Source organism: Ambystoma mexicanum, chromosome 5q (genome assembly GCF_040938575.1).
Source record: "Ambystoma mexicanum isolate Mex_15411 chromosome 5q, UKY_AmexF1_1, whole genome shotgun sequence".
In the NCBI taxonomy this organism is placed as follows: domain Eukaryota; kingdom Metazoa; phylum Chordata; class Amphibia; order Caudata; family Ambystomatidae; genus Ambystoma; species Ambystoma mexicanum.
Window position 1 is genome coordinate 445,508,615 of NC_090933.1, and position 25,164 is coordinate 445,533,778.

The 25,164-nt window shown below is 47.4% G+C and overlaps 1 protein-coding gene across 5 annotated transcripts in view; it reads left to right on the forward strand.

Moving 5' to 3' along the window:
• Positions 1–25,164, forward strand: part of PSMA8 (proteasome 20S subunit alpha 8) — a 418,402-nt gene that overhangs the window by 135,713 nt on the left and 257,525 nt on the right. For 3 of the 5 annotated variants that reach the window (XM_069620937.1, XM_069620938.1, XM_069620940.1), the window contains exon 3: positions 20,535–20,698. In XM_069620937.1, coding sequence (XP_069477038.1) covers positions 20,535–20,698 — 164 coding nt within the window. The remainder of the gene's footprint in view (positions 1–20,534; positions 20,699–25,164) is intronic. The other 2 variants (XM_069620939.1, XM_069620941.1) reach the window with 1 other exon arrangement.

Below are 25,164 nucleotides of genomic sequence, written 5' to 3' on the forward strand. Positions count from 1 at the left end.
TGATCTCATTTTTCTGGCGGTAGTGATATCCTTACATTCCATAGCCATTTCAAATTTTTGGATCCATAGTTGCCACCGGGGGCCAACTGACGATGGATCAGTAAATGGGTCAAACGGATGTATCATCACAGAGGAGCCACCTTGTGGGTGGGCTTGCGGTGTGGACACCGATAGATTTGCAGTAAGTCTAGTTGGCGTGCCGGGCCTGGAAGTGCCGGTCGCCATGGCAGGGCCTCACTTTCCTTTCACAGGGTCTTCTGCCTCACCTTGGTGCGTAGCTGCAGGGGTCTGTAGACTCCTTTGCATGTGAATTCACGTGTTGGGCATGGATGGGTCTGCTGCCTTGTCCCAGGTGCTTGAAAATGCCTGGTTGCTACGATATCCGTACTTGCCACGTGTGGGGCCTTCCAGCATTGTGCCGCATGTTTCTTCTGATCCCTAGATATCAGGGGTCAAATTGGCAGTTCATGGAAGAAAAAGAAGAAAAAAATAATATATATATATATATATATATATATATATATATATATATATATATATATAATTTTTTTTTGTTTTTTTTTGGGTGGGAGGGGTTTTGTGTGTGCCCCACCCGCCCCCACCGGGTTTCCAAAAATTGTAGGTGTCGCTACTGCAGCAGACAGCTGATGGTGCGTTGTACACGTGTCTTGGGTCTCGCGTCCCTTCCCGCCAGTGTTGTATCCTGTCCCGGCACTGCAGTGGCCGGGGGACAGGATGTGAGAGGCTGCGGAGGTAGGCCTCAGTGGCGCAGCTCCAGCGGGAGCTAATGACACACACACACGTAGTTGGTTTCTCTGCCCCGGAACTGGCTCCTCTCCGCAAGGGGCGGGGCTTTTATTTAGATGCCCTGCGTCACCGCGTAGCGGGACGCAGAGCGGATAGAACAAGGTTAACGTGGTGTCGTGGGGAATACACCAAGGATGGAGTAAAGGTAAAGCGTGATACTACTTGGAAAGTAATGGCAAAGAAAACTAAACGTGTGTAGGAATGTTCGTAAGGCTCTGTTGGGGTGATTGCCAGGGCTCAAGTCGAGGGTACACGCGGGGGACAGTTCCCCCCCCCCCCCACCCCCGACCCCCAGCTAAAATGATAAACATATGAATATCTTCTTTGAATGTATGCATTAAAGATGACCTGAACTCAGGAATCAAACCACAGTTGTCCGATTTGTAGGCTGGACACTTCACCACTGCACTATATAACCTGATGAAAAATAACTAACAACTAAAGGTGAAATATTTCAGAACTGTCAGTCGCAGGGAAAACATTTGTATTTGTTCTTGGAGTTTAAACATGCACACCTTTTTAACGTCACTATTAGAAGAACATATCCTCTGTTTTGTGTGTTGATTTTCTGAAGGGCAAATGCCTTTCGTCCTGTGAAATTTGGGTGGTTATGCAAAGTCAATTTAATTAAATGTGCATATTTCACCTCTATGCTAATTTCTGGCGACGTCACATCCCATTATATTTGTTGATGAGTCCCCACACTTTAATTTTTAGGACTTGACCCCTGCCAAGAGGTGAAGTTCAACGGTTTGTAGTCTGGGTAGCTCCAGTAGAGGGGGCAACATAGTCACTTGGGTTTTGAAACTTCCGTAAAAGTCATTGAGTGGTGGTTAGTCTCCCCTTCGGATGACTGCCCTTAGGGGTGAGGGGGCAACTGCAAACCCACTCGAGAATGAGGGGGCCAAACGAGACAGTTGCTCCTGAGTTCTTTTCCTCTGCTGCTAGCATGCATTCCTTATTGCCTCTCGGTGGGCTTTCCAGTCCCATCGGAGCCGCATTAGGGGTCGCAGCTAGCCTGTCTCTTACCCACCAGTTTCACTGGGTGTTGTAGGCTTGGGCCCCACGCAGTGCTCCAGGTTTAAAAAAAAAAATGGAGAAATTCGAGTGAAATTATTTTGGGAGAATCAAAGTAAATGTTATCTACCGTGGGAGTATTTTTAGGTGACTACAAATACAACTCCGAAACCGATCTTTCTTTTTGCGGTCCATAATATTTGTCACCTAGTAATTCATCCAAATTAAAAGATCGTTTTACCTTAAAGGTACTCTTCTGATCCCGAAATAATATAGCACCTTCCTATGGCAATGTTATGCTGCTACCTCAGATCTGAACATATCCGTCAAGTTATGTTGGTGAAAGCAAGGAGCAGGTTCCTAAATTATTTTTTGCTGAGTGTTTTATCTTCCCAGTTTAATTTTGTTGGCAGTATTTGCCCATTTGAATGGAGTAAAGGTGGGTAAACTGGAGCTAGTTCTGCCTTGCACCTCTAGGCCCCCTACACACACATGCCTACCTTTGCTTCGTTGTGGGTTTTCTTTTTGAATCTTACTGGCCATCACCTTCCTAACCTCCTTTAGGCTCTGGGGGTACAGGCCCCCCCTCCCTTCATCAAATTCCTCGCCTTCCATCCTTCTTTTAGGAATGTCTTGCCTCCTTGCTTTCTCCAGCTCCAGTCACCTAGCTTACAAACTCCCCCACTTTGCTAAAAGGCAGACTCCACTCCGTTGGATAATGTTGACCATGATCTGTTTGGGTGTTGGGTTTGGTGTTCAGCCCTGCCCCCAAAATCATTGTTGATGTGTATGCACTAATCCTCAATGGATGCCGTAGAGATTTGCCAGCTGAAGCTATAAACTTTACATCCACTATCTTTGAATCGGGCAGCCCCATCATGGAGACTCCTTGATTCTGCCGTGGCCCCCTCCTTTGTGGGCATTCGATCTTCCCTCCTTACATTAAGCTTTCAGACTTGGCTGCCATTACTGAGCCTGATAGAGTGGGGCACACACTGCAGGCCATGTGTCCATACTGGTCATGCTTCCTTGTCTGTTTTCTGATTGCATGTTGCCATTGTTCATTGTGTTTGTAGGTGCCTTGAACTAGCATGTTAAGTAAGTCTTTCTTTCTGCCTTGGTGTCACATTGCCTTCACTAACCTCAATACTGGTCATAGGGAGAGTTCCTCCGGGATACTCTGTATTATACCCTGTCTGGGGGTGACATCCTGGAGTGGTTGGTCACACCCAGGTTCCTCACCCCACTTCTCAAACTCTAGAATGGGACTTCATGTTGGTCCCCAATAGGTGTTTTTGCTGTTTCCTGTAAATGGACCACTAATACACATTTACTAAATTGGTACTCTTCTCAAAAACTCTCAAGTATTCATTTTTTAATACTTTATCAAGAAACTGTACCTTTTAGTGTCAGGAGTATGCATTGTACCTAATTATCAACTGGTATTGGATGCAGCTAATTGGCAATTCACAAGTCAATACAACTTCAACAAGATTCAAGCCTTCCTTCACTCTGCTCTTAAAAGACCTGTGTATTTGTGTGTTTGTACTGTCCCAAGGTCCTGCCTGGCACCAAGAAGCAAACCAAGACGAGATGTAGTTCCCTTGCTTTCATTTGGTGGATCTGTTAAAAGAATGGCCAACTTAAATGAAAATGGTATCTTTCCAAGCAAAATAAAGGTCCGGATGGTCCTTTCTAGATCAGATAAGGTTATATTTCAATCCAAGAACCTCCCCGTCTCCTCCACTGCAAGGCTTTCCGGGTGTGTACAGTTAGAGGGGTTGACTCATCCCTTCCTGGAGCTGTAGGCTTTAGGGTGACCAAACTCCTCTCTGTCTGAGTGCTTTCTGTGATCCGGCACCCCAAGACTGATTTGGGCATAATGTGTTTTAAATTGGTGGGTCACTGAAGATAGCCAACAGTCCTCCTCTTGAGATTTCCCCTACTGCTCCGATCTCCGTCTCCCTGACCCTGGCTAGTTCCTCCGGTCACCAACTCTTCCTTTTTTTGGGCTGACTGGGGCGATCTGAAAATTCCTGTTCTGGTTGTTGGAGATTGTTCTCTCTTCACCTCTGTCAATCCTTTGCTACCCGATTTTCTAATCTCTGCTCCACCTCTTAGGATGTTACTGTAAAGCACTGGACAGGGGAGTCTGTACTCCTGTTCTCTATATGGAAGAGGAGAGGCACAGAGTACCCCAGCCAAGTTTCTCTATATTGGTATCGTGGTCGAGAAATCAAGGCTTAGCTCTCGGGAGGTGATGTGGGCTGGTTCTTAAGTACAGTGTAGTCCCCAAGCACCCACAATGGAACGTCCACACACTGTCTTTATATAATTACGGTTCAAAGTTTTATATACACAATCACAATAACTCACTTTGCGCTCGGTTAATCTACAATGGCAAATATATACAGTTACACGTGGTACCACAATTACTTGAATTTTAAATTTTTTTAAATTAAACTTTATTTTTGCATTTACTGGTTTACATGTTTACATGACCAGCCCAAACTGTGGCTGTATAACTTGCGCCAATACCCCTTCCCCGCCCCCCCCACCCAGACCCCCAGTCCCCGCCCCCCTGCATATTTATTGCAGTTCATCAGTCACTGTGATTAGAGTCTTGGTGCTCGACCCCAGTTTGCTTGTGTTCCTGCTTGAGTTGGTTTAGGTGATGGAGCGGGAGAATCGGCGCTGGAGAGCAGATATGATACATAGGGGTCCCATATGTCTGGGGGCCTCGCGTGTAGGGGCAGTGTTCTTATAAACTGTTTCTACTTCTTGGCAGTAGAGGACATCTTTCTGCCATTTCGCTCGTGTGGGGGGCTGGGCCCGACCCCATGACATGGCTATCCTTCTGCGAGCCAGTACCAGTAGTATGTTTGCCAGTTTCCTAGACGGTGGGGCCAGGGTTTTTGTCATCCCTAGTAGTGCTATTTTGGGGTCAGGTCTTATCTCCTCGCCTATTATTGCTTCGATTTCGTGGAGCACCTCAGTCCAGAACTTGGTCACTGCTGGGCAGCTCCAAGCAAGATGAATGAAATCGGCTGCTTGTGTGCCGCACATGTCGCATGTAGCGTTCAGTTCTGGGTGGTGCCTGTTCCTTTTTTGGGGTGTGTAGTATGTTTGATGTAAGTAGTTGAAGTGAATTTGCTTGAAGCGTGAGTTAAGTGCCACGTTTTGTGTTTGACGTAATATGTAGTCCCATTCTTTGTCTGGTATTGATGTTTGTAGCGATTTTTCCCATCTTTCTTTTGTTCTCGGGTTCGTCTGTGATATGTCGGTTGAAAGGGCTCTATATATGGATGATACCAGTTTTTCCCTCTCCTTGTGCCTGTATCACACTGTGTAATAGTTGCCATGTTGGTGGTGGTTGTGGGAACGAGGGTATGAGTTCTTGTAGAGCATAACATAATCTGAAGTAGATAAATCTATCCAGCGAAGTGGTGCTGCCTTTCTCTTTGCCTGTTGGGGCGTTATAAAAGTTTCTTGATCGAACAGTTCACCAAGTGTAGTAATTTTGCATTTGTCCTCCCATTGTAGGAACACTCTCGGCAGTGAGAGGTACACCTGGGATAAACTTAATGGGTAGGAGAGGCGAGTATCTAATCTGTATATTGTACTTTTGGGCCATTTTCCGCAAGATTATATACATGGATTGTACTATGTTCAGTGTTGTGTGTGGTACTGCTTGTTTACTAATGATCACGGCTCTCAACAGGTTTGGTGAGGCCAGGGCTCGCTCGACCTGCACATGTGGCTTAATGAACTGAGTTGCATACCAGTGGCTGAAGAACTGGGCTTGGGCTGCCCAGTAGTATCTTTCCATGTCAGGCAGTGCAAGGCCACCTTTGGTCACCAGCAAAGTGAGGGATGAGTATGCTACCCTCACTGGATTGCCCGGCCAGACTAGGTCCAGCACCAAGCTCCTCACAGTTCCCAGAAAGCGACGTGGCAACAGGGTTGGAATGTTAGAGAACAGGTAAAGGAGTTTGGGGAGGATTACCATTTTCACTAGGGACGTCCTTCCCCCATATGGTAAGAGGGAGAGATTTCCACCTGTTCACCTTTTCCCGCAGTGATTTAAGTGCGCTTTCATAGTTGTCTCTGAATATTTCATGGTGATTCAGAGACATCTGGATCCCCAAATATCGGACATGGGCCTTTTCCCATCTGAAGTTTTAGTCATCCATAAATGGCCTGGTGTTGACATTCAGGGGAAATATTATTCACTTGGAGTGGTTGATTTTTAGCCCTGACACCGCTCCAAACTTTATTATTTCATGCATGATAGGGTTGAGGTTTTTGCTGGGGTTCTTCACGCCGAGGACGATGTCGTCGGCATAGAGGGATATTATTAATTTATGAGGACCACTGTTGAGGCGTCTTTGGATTTGCTGCTCTCGAAGGCTGGCTGCCACTAATGCGAAGATTAGGGCGGATAATGGGCATCCCTGTCTGGTACCGCGTTGGAGTGTTGTGTGCGGATTTTGTTGTCCCTAAGGTGATCGCTGATTGAGGCTGGTTATAGAGGAGAGAGACCAATTTAATATACTGGTTTCCGAGACGCTGCAGCACTGCGAACAGGAAGGGCCACTCGACGGAATCAAAGGCATCCAGCAGCACCGCTATTGCTTGTTGATCGGGGTCCAGGGCTGCTATCACTCCAAACAATCTGCGTATCCCAAACGTTGTGTTGCGCCCGGGTATGAAGCCTGCTTGGTCTGCGAGAGCCAGTGCAGGCATTAGTGGGAGTAATCTGTTTGCCAATATTTTTGCCAAAATTTTGTTATCTAGGTTTATTAGAGATTGGTCGGTAGGATTTGCACTCTTCAGGGGGTTTGTCTTTTTTATGCAGAAGGATTGTTAGCTTCCCTTAGTGTTTGGGGGAGAATGCCGGACTCTATCGCTTCTTCGCAGACGTCTAGGAGGAGTGGAGCTATGACGTGTGAGAAGTATTTGTATTATTCCCCTATTAAACCATCGGGCCAGAGGGGTTTGGAGGTGGGTAGGCTCTTTATTGCTTCTTGGATCTCCTCCACAGAGATAGGGTCATTTAGGGGCTCTCTGAGTTCCCTCTCCACCCAGTACAACTCGGTGTCGTTAAGGTATTTTGCGGATCGCCTCTGTGCCTCTGTCAGATGGGTGGTTGGCGCTATACAGTTTCTGGTAAAACACTTGGACACCTCGACTATTTCGTCCTCTTTATGTACTATATCTCCTTGTGGGGAACGGTATTCTTTCCACTTTTGTGGGCTTCCTGTCTGCTGCTATCAGACTTGTGTAGGGGAGGACAGGCCTTTAAGGCCCCCCTCTCCTGCATTATTCTCCCCAGGTGAGGACCATGGCTCGCCGAGCGTCCCCTCATGCCACCCGGGCCCAGGTGGAGGAGGGCTTGCCCGCCGATGACATTGCCCCCACGTATCCATCATTCACACACACTAAAGTTTAGACAGGCCTAGAAGCCTTCTTGCCCAGCAAAGATGGCGTGAGTTCAGCGCACTGTAGCGCGGCCCCCACCTTTGGAGGGCTTTCCAAGCATCCCTGCCGCCGTAGCACCATGGTAGATCCGCTGCGAGCGCGTTCCCATGAGAAAGCCGGGTATGAGCTAACCCGAGATGCTAACACTGTAACATTTCATCGTTCACAATGTAATACTGCACCCCGCATGACCTGGTCCGCGAGGCCGGGGCGACGGGGAAGAAACTGGAGCATCACTATCTGAAGAAAGTAGAAAATAATTCAAGTATTGGTATTAACGAACTACCTCTGTTTAAACAGATTCTGTAAACTGTGAATCAACCATAAAGATGTAACGTTTATATGATGTCACCCCAGGTCTGGACTAATGCTGCTATAACCACAGAGAAAGATGTCGACGAAACGTATAACCTTTATCTGTATAAGTGTTCTTTCAATTTTATGTAGAAACCTGAACTCGTATATGTTTTCTTAATCACCCATAGCGGCGAGTATCAATCTCTGTAGGCCATAACCTAGAACTACCTCATGGAACGTCTAATGTACATAAAATAATCAAACACTGTAGTGAATATAATGTGAGGTAACAAAAAGGTACTCGGACTGAATATATTAACGAAATGTTTAATGAACTCGAAGTATATATGTATGGTACAGTAGTTTAAATAAGACAAATGATATAAAAGTTTTGTATTCAAAATTAGGCAACACACGAGGAAAATACCTTTTGTGAATATGTGCAAGGCCATTCTCCCTCCCACCCTACGAAGCCTGCCAAGTAGAAAAAAGCTAAGGCCTGTGCCGTGCTCCCCCACCTCCCCCCGACCAAGCTGGAACCGCTTCAGAGAGGCAGAGGCCCCAACACAGCATCCAAGGCCACCGGCCGCCACCTGTGTTATTTACAGCACGGTAATAAACTCACGTTTGAATCCACTGATCTACCAGCACCCTCTCGTAAATCCCACAATCCCCCAGACCATCCCAATAAGTCTGACCCCGCACAAACACTACCCCCGACAATGGGACAAGACACAGAGCCCCCCTTCATAGTAGCCTCTAACGTAGTAATAAAACATGTACCACCCGGCCCAAGCCCCCAGAGCCCAGCCCCTCGACCTGAAATACCAGACGTCAGAACACCGGTAAATCCCATAGATGACCACCAGACCCCTCACAAGGTGCATTCCTCCTGTGTTGTATTGATTGAAAGATTTATTGTAGAAGTTAGATATTGGGCTTTAAGTAACTGCAATGTGCATGATTTAGAGCACCCAAGTCAGGGAAGGTATTCATCTTTGTCACAGGCTGCCCCAGCGTACCAACACCGCCCGGATGACCTCAAGCCGGCCTGCCAGGCCCAACCCAACCCACGAGGCTGACCAGTGACGTCCTCCCACCCGGACCAACCACGCTGCAGCAACACCTATAGTTAGTCGACGCCACCCAATCCCAATTAACTTGTGCCCCCTATAGTGTGTAGGTTCTGATGACGTTTTTTGTATTAGAAATACGCCTGCCTTTGCGATTGTCAGGCAGAGCGCTCTCGGAGGTTGCAGAGTTCTTTGCATGCCATATTCTTTTGATAAACTCCCACTTACGCTCACCCGCACTCTGTCTTGGCCTTATTCCCATTGCGGGAGTGTCCATTATTGTCTCCCATTGCGGGGAGGATCGTGCTAACTTGGGGGCGCTTCCACTCACTTGCCAGGAGGGCTCTGGGTTTCTGACCCTCGCCGTACTGTCTGATTTTGTGTCTGTGCCCTAGAAATTTTAGTTTGCGCTCTGCTAGGGACCTGAAATTGAGGAGTTGCTTTTTTAACTCTGCTTGTATGTGATTGTCATTTATGGAGCGTTGTTGATTTTCTAGGGATTTCAGATGAATTTCGCTGGAATTTAGTTCGCGGCCGATGAGTTTCAAAATGCCATTTTCTTTGGCTAAACACGCACCTCTTATGTAGCATTTAAGTGATTCCCACAATGTACCTGCAGATTTGACTGAGTCTTGATAGATTTCGATGAAGGCAGTGATTTCATCTTGTAGCTGTGTTGCGAATACTTGATCAGCAAGTGCTCCAGGTTTGAAGCACCAGTGGGGTGGCCTCGGGATGCTGTCTGGTGCGTTACATTCTAGTGTTACTGTAGCATGGTCGGAGAATGTTTAGGGGAGTATATGGCAGGGACCCCATTGCCACTTACTGTGGGAAGTGACTAGCAAGTAGTCGATGCGTGAGCTTGTATTGTGGGTGCTTGAGTGGTAGGTTTTGTCTCTTTCCCCAGTTTTGGTGCCTCCAGATGTCTATTAGGTCGAACGCTTTGTAGATCTCTTGTACTTGTAAACTAGCCTTGGATGGGTTCGCTGATGTTGTCTGAGATTTATCTTTCTGCGGGTCGAGGTGTGTATTTAGGTCGCCTCCCCAGATTATAGTTGCATTGCCTACTTGTGTTAGCCGAGACAGTATCCAGTCGAAATTATTTGCGCCGTCTGTTTTGGGGGCGTAGGAGTTGACAAATACCACTTCTCCTGCCACGATTCCCTGCACCAGGAGTGCTCTTCCCTCTTCGTCTTTCTCAGTTTTGGTCAGGCGAAAACAGTGTCGGGTGGATGAGGATCACCACTCCTCTGGCGTATGAGGAGTAGGAGGAGAAATATCGATGACCAACCCAATTTTGGGCCCAGAGGTGTTCATTATGGGGGAGGAGATGAGTCTCCTGGATCATTGCCACCTCTATCTTATGTCGTCTGAGGAGTTACAGAATCTTCATAGACTTGGCTGGGTGATTGCCACTTCTTATGTTCTAGGACGCTAACTTGAATTGCTTTGGTGATACTTTTTTAGGTGCCTGCAGGAGGGGGCAGCAGCTGATTTCTCGTGATTTGTGTCCCTCTGAGTAGTATACCAGTGCTGTGTGAGACTTTCTTCGATTCAGGTGGCAGTGGGTGGCACGAAATTTGAATAACTACAAAAGAACTTTCTTCCTTACACAAACAACCCCCAACTTGTTCTTTTGGAACCCCCCCAACATATACTGCACACATGCTGTGCAAGGGGCGCGGGTGTCCTTCCAAGAGTCGGGCTCCCGCTTTCCGATTGCTGCTGTTGTTCTGATGGCGTATTTCCACTTGGGTTCAGGCCGGTGCTGATGCTCAAGTCCGTATTCTTCCCATTCTTTCCCTTCTTGACGGTCCGGGGTTTCTGTTTGCAGGTTTGCAACCCTGCCTATCCAGGAACAGCGTGGTTTCATCGGGGGAATTGAAGAAGTGTGTGCTCCCATCGTATTGAATGCGTAGCTTTGCCGGGAAGAGCATCGAATAGGTGATTTGGTTGTCGCGTAATCTATGCTTCATGTGGGTGAAGGATTTTCTCTGGGCTTGGACTGAAGGAGAAAAGTCCAGATCGAACTGAATTTCGTCCCCGTCGTATTGGAGTTTGCCTTTCTCCCTCACCATTCTCAAAATCGTGTCCCTATCTTTATAGCTTAAGAGCTTGGCTATAATAGGTCAAGGTGGTGCTCCTGGAATGGGTTTGGAGGACGGGATTTGGTGGGCTCTCTCCACCACAAACAATTGGGATTGCGCAGTGGGTCCGAAAAGTTCTGTGCATGTTTTCTACATGTGTTCCTACATTTTAATTTGTAGCTGTTCTCTAATGCCGATCGCCCTGATGTTATTCCGTCTGGAGCGTCCTTCCAGGTACTCGTTTTTCACCAGGACTGTTTTCATTTGACCTTCTAATGTGGAGACTCTTGTCATGAGTGCTGATGTACCATCATTGAGGTCTGAGACTCTTTGTTCAACACTGTCAAGCCTGTGGCTGTGTTTGTCTAGGCGGTGTTGGAGGAGGTCCACTTTGGATGATAGTGTCTATTTTGTTGTCTAGCCCACCTATCCCAGCCTTCAGGTCCATCAGTATTTTCCGGATGTCCAGCTGTTTAGGGTGCTCCTCGTCTGGGAGGTTTGATGGAGATTCAGGGAGACTTTCTGATCTGGGGGCCTTAGGTGCTGGGCCTGCGTCGAAGTTAAGCTTGTGCTGTGACTTATCCGTTTTACCCATGGTGGCTGAGCCAGGAGCAAAGTCCTTAATCTGTGGTGTGAGCTGAGCTACACAGTGACGGTTTCTCCGGTGTACTTTGTTGGCCGTGTTTGGGGGGTGGGAAGGACCACCCCCACGCAGTCTAAGGAGGCTCCTGATTTCTGTTTGGCGTGCGCATGCTGAGCGTTGACTGTCGTATGGTGTCTTGTGCTTCGTTGGCGCAATACGGGGGGGGCCAGGTGGGACTCTGGCTGGAGCTTTGGTCTCAGTTGTCCCCTTCTTCAGAGGGGTCTTGTATCGGGGGAGTTGCTGTGGTTTTAGTATTAGGTTAGCAGTGGTGTGCTCCGATCTCAGGTGGTTTTATGCTGGGTTCATGTGTCTGTACCAGGCGGGGCCTAGTCAGGGGCTAGCCACCAGATGAGCCTTTATTGTATGCTGCTTGTAGCTGGCACTGTGCAGGAGAGTGTGCCTTGATGTGTCTCTAAGAGTGGATCACACCTGATAGTCGTGTCCGCCTTCCACCTTCTTTTATGTTTTTTTCCACCCCCAGGGCCGCGCTGCACCGTCTCCCTCTCCTCATTCACTGCTGCTGATGTCTGCTTGGGCTCCGCAATGCCTTGATGGTGCGGTGTGGGATCCCTCGCTCTCTTCGCTGGGTCTAGGACGTGCGGCCGCTTGCCGTTGTTTGTCGGACGGGCCGTGTGCAGCAGGGTGCGGAGAGCGGAGGCACGGTCCCGAGTGATGTCTGCGTGGGCCACAGATCGCGGGGGCCCTCTCGCTGTCGGCTGCTGTGTCCGCCGCCGTTCACGGATGTCACCCGCTCCCGGCCGCCGGTTCCGGCGTGCTATGGCGTTCCAACTGTGGTCTCTCCTGCTGGTGCCAGGGTGTGCTCCACTGGGTGCCTGGGCTCACCGATTCGGGGGGCACGGCCTTCTCCAAGTCGCGGCTATCAGGTGCAGACACCTCCTATTTTCTTCATTTTTTTGCTGACAGTAACCGCTTAATGCTGTTTAGTTATTTCGCCTGCAAACTGTGGGTATTGCTCATCAGAAATGCTGCATTGTACAGGATTTATTCAGGCGAGTGCCGGGAGCTCACAGGGGAGCCGCCATCTTGGTCGGCCCTCTAGCGCCCTCTCAAAATCGTACCACAATTACTTTAATTCCTTTGAAGTGCATTTACTAGACGTAGTTTAAATGTCACACAAATCAATACATCCAGTGAACTAACGATAGACTTTGATGAAAATTGTTGGTTAGAACAGTACTTTAGCTACTAAGTCACAGTTCTGTATGGGGATCCCCCACCTAGGCAACCTGTAAGGAAAGATCTATCGTACTAGCCCAGTCCATATATTGTTCACTACAGTCTTATTTCCTTCTAAATAGTTGTACAACCCCAATGTACCTGGAATAGCAGAGTTTGACGTTGGGTCGTCGACAGATGCTTCTTGAGCAGCTCCCTTTTAAGCAGCAGCCACGGATCGTCACGATCCCATGAGGAAAAAGGGTGAACACGGTAGTTGCGGCAGCAGCTTCGGTTCTTGCGGTGCTTGTTGACGATCTGTCAAACATCCTGCAAGCTGAGGCGTGCGGTGTCACTTGCCGACGAGCGTTCGTTGCCGCAAAGAGTTACTGAAGAACTTTGGCCCAGCACGGGCGTAGAGTAGTCCGGCGTGTCTGCGGTCTTCGGGTGGCAGGAAACCCACCAGCGGATTCTCCTCAGTCGTTGACAGCCTTGACTCTCTCCAGCAGGATGAAAGCGGTCGACGATGACTAAAGGAGTCCTTGGATCAAATGTTCTTAGGCAAAGGGAGCACTGCAGCTCCGGTTGGCGATGGCGGTCTACGGTCAATGGCTGTCCGGTGCTTCTCTTCGTTCTCCTCGGTGGTCCCCTTCTCCGGTCGGCAGCCTTTCGTAGGTCTGTCTACCAGGGAGCTTTGGCAAAGATCAGCTGGTCCACGAAGGTCCCTTGTGGCTCGGGGAGAGGTCTCCTAGCCAGGTCCTCTCTTGTATCAGTTCCTTGAAGGCACAGCAGCTTTCAGATTGGCGAAGGACAGCAGCAGCAGTTATTCTTCCAGTGGGCCCCAATTTTTTGTTTCTACTTCCGCTTCTGAACGATTTCTAGCAGTGAGAGGCCCCCAGATATACGGTTGATCTCCCATTCACTCTGCTGGGTCACTCGGGCAACCAATCACTCTGAAGGGCATTCAGGCAGTCAGCCAATCGGGCACATAGTACATTCAGGCCGTTCTTCTCCATCCAGACACACGCAACACAGAATGTGGATTCGGACAAGCACTCTGCCATTCAGCACTACACACGGCAGTCATACCAGTTTCGGGCAGGGCTGTCTCAGTCATTGTGTCAAACACCAGATACTATACACCCATAACACATAATGCGTATTCGTCACACGCTCCATTCACCCAGGGTCCCACCCCAAGGGCGTACCCACAACATAGTCATTGGGAAGGCTCCAGCCAGTCCGGCCTGGACTTCCTCACAACACCATGTATGGAACTTCCACCCAACAGGCAGTCAGGGGGAAGTGACAGAGTCAGGGCTTCCCGGGACTTCGGGAAAAGTAAGGTAACAAGCGATAGAAAGCAAGAGGCCACAGGGGCCATCTTGTTTCCTATCAGGAATCCACTGATTCCAATGACAGGGTCTGGGCATCCCAAAATGCAGGATGTGCAGGGCACCTGTCAATTCAGCACGGAGCTGCCTGTACCCTGCTCTGTGGGCCACACCGGTGCCCAAAAACATACACTAGGAGTACAGGGTCGTACTCCCACCCATGGGTGCCATAAGGGTATTCCAAGGGTCTGTTCACCAAACCAAATACAGGAAGAGCTGCGTCCCGCCAGGAGTCCCACATTAACTCCTGTGCGGAAAACAAGACATAACATTTGCATTTCCAGCATCAGTTACCACGTGGGTTGTTAAAGTCTCCGCTATTGCTACTTCTAAGCTACCGCCTATATCCGGGCTTTTTCTTATCAAGGGTGTCTCGCCTTGATGTACCACCTTAACTACGACCTCCACCTCATGGTGGTGTTCCACCTACTCGGTAAAACACTCCCTGTCCCCTGATGTTACCACTTATGTACCACTTCTATATTCCTCCTCTTGCCCTGGTTTGCATCACCTCCTGCTGCTCCCCAATTCCTACCACCACCTCTTGGCTTCCTCTCCCTTGTCCGGATTTTATCACCACCTCCTGCAACTGTCGTCCTGATGTTACCATTGCTTCCACCATTCTGTCTTCTCTCCCTCGTTTACCACCACCATCTTAAGATTCTTACCTCACCACCTCCTGCTCACCACTGCTGTCCCCTCTCCAATGTCGGCCAACTATACAGCCCCTGCTCCTTTCACTAGCCTCCAGCCTTCTCCAAAAACGAGGGTTAGTATGTCATGGCATTTTTAACACGCCTGTGCACAAGTGTTTCTAGATGCGACCAGACTAGGAGAGGGAACCAAGGGAGGACAAAATAACGCTGTTAATAGGCATTGTGCTATTCAGATCACACAAGTGCGGGGAAGGGGAGAAGTGCCTTAAGGGGGGGTGCAGATAACTCACGTGCAGCCAGCGGGCGGCCCATAAGTACAGAGAGAAGGGACTGTAGGGTTGCAGATACAGACCCTTATGTGCTGGGGAGACCGGAGGCAGTGCGAGGGCAACTGGACATGCAGGCTTCTGCTACGCACACTGAGAAACTAGGCTGTTAACTTGTATACAGTGGTCTCGCCTCTGGGTGGACTGTTGGTGAGGGAATGCACCTGTATTTTGGATCCGTCTGATGCTGTGATTGGCTGTTGTACCCGAGTGCACTTGAGACTGTTTTGGTCTCACAGGGCTGGATAAAGCCTAGAACTAGTGTCTCCACCATTGTGGATTTTAGCTTTCATCCCCTGACACTTCCTGGTGCAACATCTTTGGGAGATGGGTGTGGGGGGAGTGGGAGGGGGTCTTCTCTGGTCCCAGCATTTGAATCAGTTGTTGAAAACTCAGGCTAAGCTTGGTAAATGCTTTTTTTTCCTACATATTCTGCGCACGGTGAAATGGAAGCATTGTACACCCAACGTGGACGCCTATTGTTGTTGGCATTGTAATGCCCTGGACATAACCAGACCATGGTAGGCAGAGGGGCACCTCACTATCTCTCATCACAGAAGCAAAGGACTGGCAGTCTGCCTATCAGTGAGACAGCAGGCAGCATGGCGCCATTATCCAGCATGTTGACTGTTTGGACGCTACCAGGACCAGCTGTATGCAGAGAGTGACGAGAGTGACGAGAGTGACCGGAAGCCGAGAAACCTCACTTCTGGGAGGCCGACACAGATTAAACGGTCGCAGAGTCTGATTAACAACCCCTAATCACACTGTTGCAAGAGTAAGTCGTAAACCTCAAAAATAACATTGCCCTCTTAACATCAATGTTCGTTGATTAGGAAAATCGGGATGGGTTTTGTCCCTGCACAGAGGGAAGCACCCCACCCTCTCTGCTTCTATTGTTGCAACCCTTTCTTTAAGTCTTCATTTCTACTACAGAGTCCAAGCCCAGGCCATGAAACAACCTGATCAATGTTCACTCACTTCTTGTAGAGACAAAAGGGAACATGTGAATTAAACAATCTCTTCTTGATTTCTACTGCCTACTGTTCTCCCCATGTTGAGAAACCAGCTACTACATATCCAAAACACTCTTCTATCTTAATTTAGGATGCTGTAGTGGCGAGACCAGCATGCTTTTTATTCATTCCAAAATGGTTGCGGCACCCGTCCACCACAAACGATGAGTAAAATAAAGGGTGACGTGAAAAGATAGTACTATCTAGTACTAGGTGTTGGAATGGTGCTCTTGGTACTCTCATGGCAGTGGGATATGGTGGTTCAGCAGGGACAGCCTACAGCGATGGCACAGGTCATTTGGATTCACTGTATTAGTATTTGTTTTGTATAGCGCAAACCAGGCCCGGAGGCTACCGGGCGCATATCTTAGCAGCAGTGGTTACATGACATTACGACATTTCAGGTTACATTTAAATTGACATAGTAATCAAACACATTGGTCGTTTGTACAGAGATACATATATAATCAAGTATTCAGAGTGCAGCTTGGTCATCAGATGAGACTATCCCAGGCACTGTGTGCCACCTTGTCATTGAAACCGCCTCCTCCATACAGTGGGATGGCCTGGAGTGGCACATGCTACCCCTGGAATCTGATTGGCCACCCCATTCGCTCTCATCATTTATTTATTACATTTGTATAGCGCAGGGAAATCGTGGCGCTGTTACTTAAGGGGCATTTAGTTACAGGTTGAGTAAACATTTACAGGATTTACATTTATACAGTTTAGGCACAGATTATATATACATTTGCAGTTTCATTTTTAAGTATGCAGGAGAGAGGGAAGAGAGATTCATGCCACCGCTGCCTAAGTCAGTGCCCCACTTGGGCCACCCCAGTCAAGAGTCTGGACACGCCACTGCCTCCATCATGCTGCTTCTCCGGAGCTCCCTGCGGCCTCTGTTCTGAACTGGGTGTTCGCTTATGCAGACCCTGCTCTCTTTCGCTTGTCCGCTCTTTGATTCTCCTTCGGCAGTTCCCAGTAGGACTAAACGGAATACCCCAGCTCCACTTATTGCTGGGACTGCACCATTTCCCAGTACTCTGCCACAGGACCTGAGTAAACGGGGCATACATGGCAATACCTGATGGCTGCTGCTGCCAAATGGTGTGGCCACCTGAGCAGATGCTGCAAATGCTGCCCCACATGCTATACACAATCTGAAACTATTGGATTTGCCAGTGCTTGGTTTTCTTTGTTCCCCCCTCTTCGCGCATTTTGTGTATGCTTGTATGTGTGACGCACACTTTTCTTATGTGTATGCCTTTTTATGGTGTTAGTTGTGTAACATTCAACCTCCAGGCTAGCTCACCATCTAACCTCACCAGAGCACTGGCACCTCCCACGTTCTCCAGAAACACCAAACATATCACACTAGAGAAAGTACTGCCTCTAATAAAACCTATCCTGAACTTCACCCACGTAACTGCCGACTCAGCTTCTCTAATTGAATTATGCAACTCAACTCTCAAACATGCCATTGACCCTTTAGCACCACTGAAGATGTGTAAAGCCAAACCTCAGGCTCATCTCAATTCATGGTTCACCCCTAACCTAAAATCACTACATGATACTAAAAGACGAGCAGAAACTGCATGGAAAAAACATCCCACAACCTCGAACAGACACTTTAAAAAAACTACTAGTGAATACAAAATAGCCATCCTTCAAGCCAAAAGGGAGACTTGGAACAACAGAATCTACAATGCTAAGTCTAGCTCTAGGTAACTCTTGACCATTCTTAGAGAGCTTGAATTACCTGCCAACTATCGTAACCTGCTCTAAAGACAAATCATGGTGCACTGAAATCCAAAATGCCCTCATAAACAAGTTATCGATGCTCCAAACCAAAATGGAAACCAAAAAACAGAGCATCTCCTCGGAACCCCTGGCTAACAAAATCAGCCCACCGGGGCTGTACCCTGTAGCCAATTCAAATTCACACCACTCTCGATCCTAGAGGTCGAAAAGCTAATCATCAGTCTCAAATCACACAGATGTAAGGGAGACATCTGGCCACTCAATATCATTCAAGAAGCAGCTAAAGACCTGGTCCCGTTCAGAACCTCCTTCGTAAACAATCCCATCAGAACCTACATAGTCACTTCCAATCTCAAGGATGCCTGGGGACTCCCTCTACTGAAAAAAAACAACTTGACCAAAACATTCTGACTAACTACCGACCCATCACAACCGTACCCTTCCTGCTGAAAATTCTTGACCGGGCCGCATATCTTCAGATACAGGCTCACTTAAAGTCATAACCTGCTTGGCCTACGGCAATCAGGGTTCAGGCCCAAACACGGTACAGAAACTGCCTTAATAGACCTTAAGACACAAATGGGTGAACAAATAAAGGCAACCTATACATTCTGTTACTACTCGACTTATCTGCCGCCTTCGACCTGGTCAACCATGATGCACTTTTCACTCACCTGTCAACTGCTGCTCATTTCTCCCACAAAGCCATCACCTGGATACAATCATTCCTGAATCAAAGGACAATGAGGGTCTTCATCTAACGCAACCGCAGACACAGCTGAGGTGGCCTTTGGAGTTCCTCAAGGCTCATGTGTTTCACCAACGCTTTATAATATATTTACTAAGCCCTTGTTTGACGACCTTGACCATTTGGGTGTCACCTACACTAATTATGCAGATGACACCCAAATACTCATTCCCATCACCGGGAACTATGACCTCGACTCTAAACTGTTGAACAAAATCTGTCTCTTCATTCAGGCATGGATGGCCACGCATCGCCTCTGCCTCAATGACAAGACGGAACTACTCCTAATCGGCTCCCAAACTGAACTCCATAAACTTGACAACAACTTCAAAGCCTTCAACATTGACAGTAACATCAACAGGTTTCCAAAGAAGTCAAAATCTCGGGATTCTACCTGGACTCCTCCTTAACTCTGAATAGACAGGTTAACGCAACTGCAATGGCCACTGCCTACACGTGTAAATGAATTCCTAAAGACCTTCTTTCACATCTCCCAACTGCCTGACTCTGGCTATAGCTCTCATTCTCTCTAAACTTGATTATTGTAACACACTTTATCTTGGAACCTCCAAAAAAAATCTAAATTGTAAACACTACAAAATAACGCTGTCCGATCGGCCCTCAACATTCCTAGATCACACCACATCTCAGCCACCAGACGTAACCTCCAATGGCTGGCCATCAAGAGCAGAATCTCTGGGAAAATACTAGGCCTTACCCATAAATGCCTGGCCAACCTAGCTCCCAAATATCTGGCGTGCAAATTCTCAAACATTTCTGCCGGCCCCACTAGAGCAACCCATCAGAACTGTCTTAAGAGTCCCAAGATTCAACCTCTAGAAATCAGGGGGCTGTAGCTTCCCCGTATTAGCCCCTGAACTCTGGAACTCATTACCTACGCACCTCATGGATGTACCCTCTTTCTCTTTTCAAAAAGAAGATAAAATACTGGCTACTCACTCAAGAGTAGACCTCATATACACCTCCTGTACATATCTGTATTTGCACCGTATTCTCTGCCTCCAACAATACGTTACCTATCAGTACCACATCATTGTATTTGTTTTTATATTGGTATTGTAACACTGCTTAGATACGTGCATTTTGGACTTCACCATTGTACCCTATTGTGCATATTGCATATATCATCACTGGTTTGCACCATTCTACCTTACTGTACAGATTTATATCACTGTACCTACTTGTATTGTATGTACTGCTAACGGTTTTGAATGCTTTTGTAACCTATGCGTCTAGATACCCGAGGGTTTGGTGCGCTTTAGCCAGCACGCCGTTCTCATAATTGGTATGTACTTTTCCTTTCCGTGGACTGAATTGTTAGAGCTGAGGCTGCGTTAAATGGATACTCGCATGCCAGTTGCTCCTTTGTGCCAAAACGTTTTCGCTGCAAAACAGCAAAATATTTTAGCAAATGGGGTTCACTCAAGGATGCATAGGCTGATTGGCAAATTTATGGGTAAAATAAAAACATGTTTCACTAGTGAGAGATGTCCTATAACACATACTGCCCGGTGTCACAATCTACCGAATCATACAACATATATATTTTTTTTAAAAGTAGAAATACCGGAGTTAATTGGACGAAAAACGTAGTTAACTTTTTCAAAAAGTAAACTTATCAATAAGCAATCTTGAATGGGTGTTTTTTATTAAGCAAATGCATGTTTTACCTGAAATGGAGCTATGGCACATTAAACACATTCAAAATACTATTTTGCATTAACCTAATAAGGGGCACCACACTGTTCAAGATGGTGTATGATGTAATAATGCTTTGCTACATTTCATGCTTGTTAAGCAACTAAATATTTTGATGCCATGAGCGATGACCTAGCCTATTCACATTTTCTAAACGTATGCAAAAAAGTATGAGTTTTGTTTTTGTGTTTTAGCGATGGAGCTCAACTTTTTATTTTGAAGTCAATGCGAGTTCATTGAACTTTATGCTGGAAATGTTATAAAAGTTAGATTGAAAAGTATTTCTCCTCAATTGACAGTTTTTTCATTTTATTCGATTGTGATGAACAGGGATATTGCCATCGTGTGCTGTGCTTAATGGTTTTGCAGGTCTGACTGCTGATGCTAGAATCGTTATTAACAGAGCCCGTGTGGAGTGTCAGAGTCATAAGCTTACTGTGGAGGATCCGGTCACAGTGGAGTACATTACGCGCTACATAGCAACTTTAAAACAGGTGAGCAGCTTGTGTGTTTTAATACTTCTCTATTAAGACCTTTAGGGCCCCATTGAATAAGCGCAGCCTCAGCAGGTAGGAGGCTGACGACCCTCTGCAGAGCGTTGGAGCTGCTCCGCTTGAACTGCTGATTGTGTGTGGGGCTGAAAGGAAGCCTTGGTCTGGGGTGATCGGATTGGACTGGTTATCCTGCTCGTCTCCCCTGGCGCTCGTGCTCCCGTTATCAGGGATGCTTTAGAATGGTCGTCAGGTGACTCGGGTCACATGTTGCGGTACTTGTTCACCGGATATGCTTGCTAATGCAAAAGCCTTACTGATTCATTTGGGTTGTGGGACATGGCAATACTTGAAATGCTTATATTAAATGTAAATATTGTCGGTCTTCTACGAAAGTGTCCTTTTTTTCTTCTATGAGCTCTCGTGCTTTTATTGTACTCCCCTTTTTGTAAATTGCATTTTAATGAAATCTTATATTAAGTGTTTGCAAATGCAGCATTGGCAAATGCAACTCCACTTGAAAGCTCTCCCTCCTACGCCATTTAGTTGAGCATAATGTATGTTAGAGCAAATGCACTTTTGCCACATTGATTGCAAAGCAATAAAAAAACGAGAGCGCTGTGCGTCCGCTATCCTTTCACTTTTCTGTTAGGCCTTAATCCCTAGACAAATCGCTGCAATGTTGGCAGTCTTTTAAGTATGTTCATTATCTTTGCCCTCGCCCCCCCCCCCCGAAAAAACAAACTGTATTTTTGGAATTAATTTTTCAAGCCATCTATGCAAGATGTATGTAATGTTCAGAGCTCTGTACCACAAGGATTTGGTGTGTAGGCCCAATGGATGTTAAGCAAAGATTGGCTCCTCAGGCCTGGGGGAAAAAACGAAAAGAATTGCTCAGTCATGAGAACATCACTTAAGGCTAGATACCTAGCTACACAGCTCCAAACTTAAGTGATTTAACAAGTATAAGGTCTGCTGTCAAGGATGCTCAGGTTCTCTGCTTAGTACCCCTCCAGCCCCTCATCTCCCTATTAAGATGAAGTATTTCCAATGAATTTATAGTTTTAAGACATGCCCACGAAATGTGTGGCCTCTTGGCTTCCCCAGAAAGCTGAAATATTGTGGTACATTGTATTAAAATTTGAATTCCATCCTCTCGTAGATTCCTCATCTCTGGGAAGTACTTGATGCACAATCTAGACAAAACATGTTTACAGCCACTGCGACACAGCCATGGTGTCATTGATGCCCCAGGTTTCGGAAGTCCAGCATGACGCATCTCGCAATGCCCGCGTGACCTTACTTTTTCTACACACAGATGCCGGATAACAAAAAGGTACTTCCGTTGTATCTGCTGCTTTATTTTCCATGTTCCCCTAAACACTTTAGGTTTTATGGCACGTAGAGATTCCCGCCAATGCTATCTTTTTCTGGCCCATACCACCACAGACTGCTGCTCGACTTGCCTTGGGCTGGTGATCAAAGTTCTCATAATGTGGGCGGGAAGGGGAAAGGAGTGGAAAGGGTCACTAGGGCAGGGACATAAGGATAGAGACTAACAGAGTGAGACTTATTGAGCAAAAGGGTGTGAGTGACTGAAAGCGAGAGACACTGCATCGCAGAGAACCGGCTACTACTTTGTAAATTGCCAGTCAAGTGAAGGAGCCAGCCGCTCAGGAGCGTGGAGAGCTGCGACAACTCCGGGAACCCGCAGTAAGCAGCAGGGAGGAGTGCACCAACAGGAGGACGGTGCAGGGAGGCTACACAACAGCTGGCGTTGTCACTAGATCACCAGGGAATGACATTCTCACCATGAGGAGGGTGTGGGAGGAAGAAGCATTGAGGGGGAAAAAAAGGAGAAAGTAAGGACGATCAAAATAAAGGACTCCATAACCACTGCAAGGAGGGCGGAGGAGGAACCATATTGACATTGAGATAACAACTAATGAAGGGCAACAGAGCACGGTCAGAAAAGAGACAGAGGCCTTGAGTTGTGATCAGTTATAAACCAGAAGTGAGCACGTGCACATCGCCTCAGCAAAACACACGACAAACCCGCCAACCCACAGACTGCACCGAAGCCATGAGCAGTCTGAGATCATCAAGCAAACCGACATACCTAGCCAGCCAACATGGGCAGCTGTAGATCCAGGCGCAAGAGCCTTGGCTAACATCTGTGCAGGAACCACATCCAGGGCAGCATTCCTATGGCGACCCAACCCATTCACGCTACAACCACCTCATGACCAAGGACAGAGATGGGAAGAATGGATGGAGGAATTTGAAAACTTCATGAGGGCCTCCCAAGAGACTTTTTCGCCAACCTAGCTGGGAAGGCGATTAAAGGTATACTGAAAACCATTCCCGTGCAAGAAAAGTCCACATATGCGCTACTGATAACTGCCGGTAAAAGGAAGTTAGTTATACTACCCCATCGGGACTATGAGAGGTACTTTTTTAATCAATGTGCAACTCCCCCATGAGACCGTTTGTGAGTTAGTCATAAGACTCCAAAGGAAAATAACCCACTGCGACTTTGTGAATTTCAACGATGAGGAAGCAATCCGACTCAGGATAATCGAAGATTGCACATCCTCAATTGGGAAAAATGTGCTAAAGCAACCTCTCCCTCCAAGAAATCATAGACTTAGCCAGAGTCTTAGAGAATAGACGTGCAAGCAGCGGCCATGGAGAATCCCAAGAACAGTGACAGCGTTGCAGCGATGCATACTGGACCCCATGTGAATGTCCGAAATCAAGGAACACCAGGCCGACTGGTGCACAGAAGCCCGCACCAACGGCTCCAAGGGTAGAAGCAGTGCTATATATGTGGGTTTGAATACTCTCACAGGACAATGTCCAGCCATGGGACGAATGTGCATGAGGTGTGGCCAGGAAAATATTTTCCAGGCAATGTGCAGAGAAAAGATCCCGACCTTAATGAACTACAAACCAACTATGACATGAGCAGCCACGGGTGTTCAACTACAGAACGCACCCCGACCAGTACACCCAGAGAATGATCCCTGGAAGGAACGCGGCAATGTTCCAGGCCCAGACGGGGATGAGAGCCATGGAGGATCTCACGATACATCCATCACCACAATACGCAAACGAATAAGACTACCAGCCGGGGTGCTATGCCCCCAACCTAGACACTGATTCTGGATTTGACTTGTGTCCGAACCCACTAGCATATTACAACCAAGACCCATATGAGAACCTACCTGCAGATGGAGAGGACATACTGACACATGGACAATATAGCCACCATGACCGGTACAGCAAAGAATACGTAAGACTCATCAGCAATGCCACAGACTATAGTACGGCCCCGAAGTCCCTTAACCAATTGGAGGGCTAAACCATCAATTCATTGTAGATACTGGGGCAACTGTTAACGTCATGAATGGCCTGTACCAAGCCATAAGTCTACCTGCTATGCCCATCCCCAAATATTCCAGTGGGGTGCAGCACACCCACTACAGTCAGCAGGACAGTTTCAATGTGACCTATGTCGCAAATGCCGGAGAGTGTCCACAACCATACACGTGATTCAAAGCCCCCTCAACAGGACGATGTCTCCTCCGTTATCGCACCGCTCAAGCACTCGCGCTGATCGACATACAGTATGACCAATCGGAAGTAGTCCAAGGTCTTACACAAGGGATGCATGCTGCTCACCCATCTCTACTTCTGAAGTTGAACACATCATTAATAGCCTTAAGACCTCTAACTGTCAGGGAGACTCTTGCCCTGCCACCATCATTAAGTAGGCCTCACATCACTACACTCATAAACTCCTCCTTCAAGTCGGGGATCGTCCCTGACAACCTCAAGGATTCCTGGGTTATTCCCCTTCTGAAAAACCCTACCTTGGACGCTAACACTCCTACCAACTACAGACCTATCACTACGGTGCCATTTCTTTTAAAAATTCTTGATTGAGTGGCATACCTGCAGATCCAAGATTATCTTGAATCCAACAACCTTCTAGGTCTCGGGCAATTGGGCTTCCACCCTCGCCATGGCACAGAAACTGCGCTACTAGACTTAAAAACACAAATTGAAGACCTAAAAGATGAGGGTAAACTGGCTCTCTTACTCCTTCTAGACCTCTCCGGTTTAGTCAATCATCAAATCCTCTGCCACCACCTCAAATCAGCGGTTAACTTCTCAGAGAAAGTCACAGCCTGGATTACGTCCTTCTTGGATAATAGATCTATGATGGTATTTTCCCTCTCCGCCACTGCTGAACCTTCCCCTGTCACTGTCATGAACTACAGAACACATCCCTTTTGGACATCCTGGTCCTTGTCACAACAGGGCGTGCACTCCATAATACTCCCAACATGGTCGTCCAGCGTGAAACCCCTTTCTCGCTCCACGCGCTGGACGTAATGTATTCTATTAATAGACCGCGGCTCCGTGCGTCTCAATGCTATTGCAAAGTAGCGATCCGACGTGTG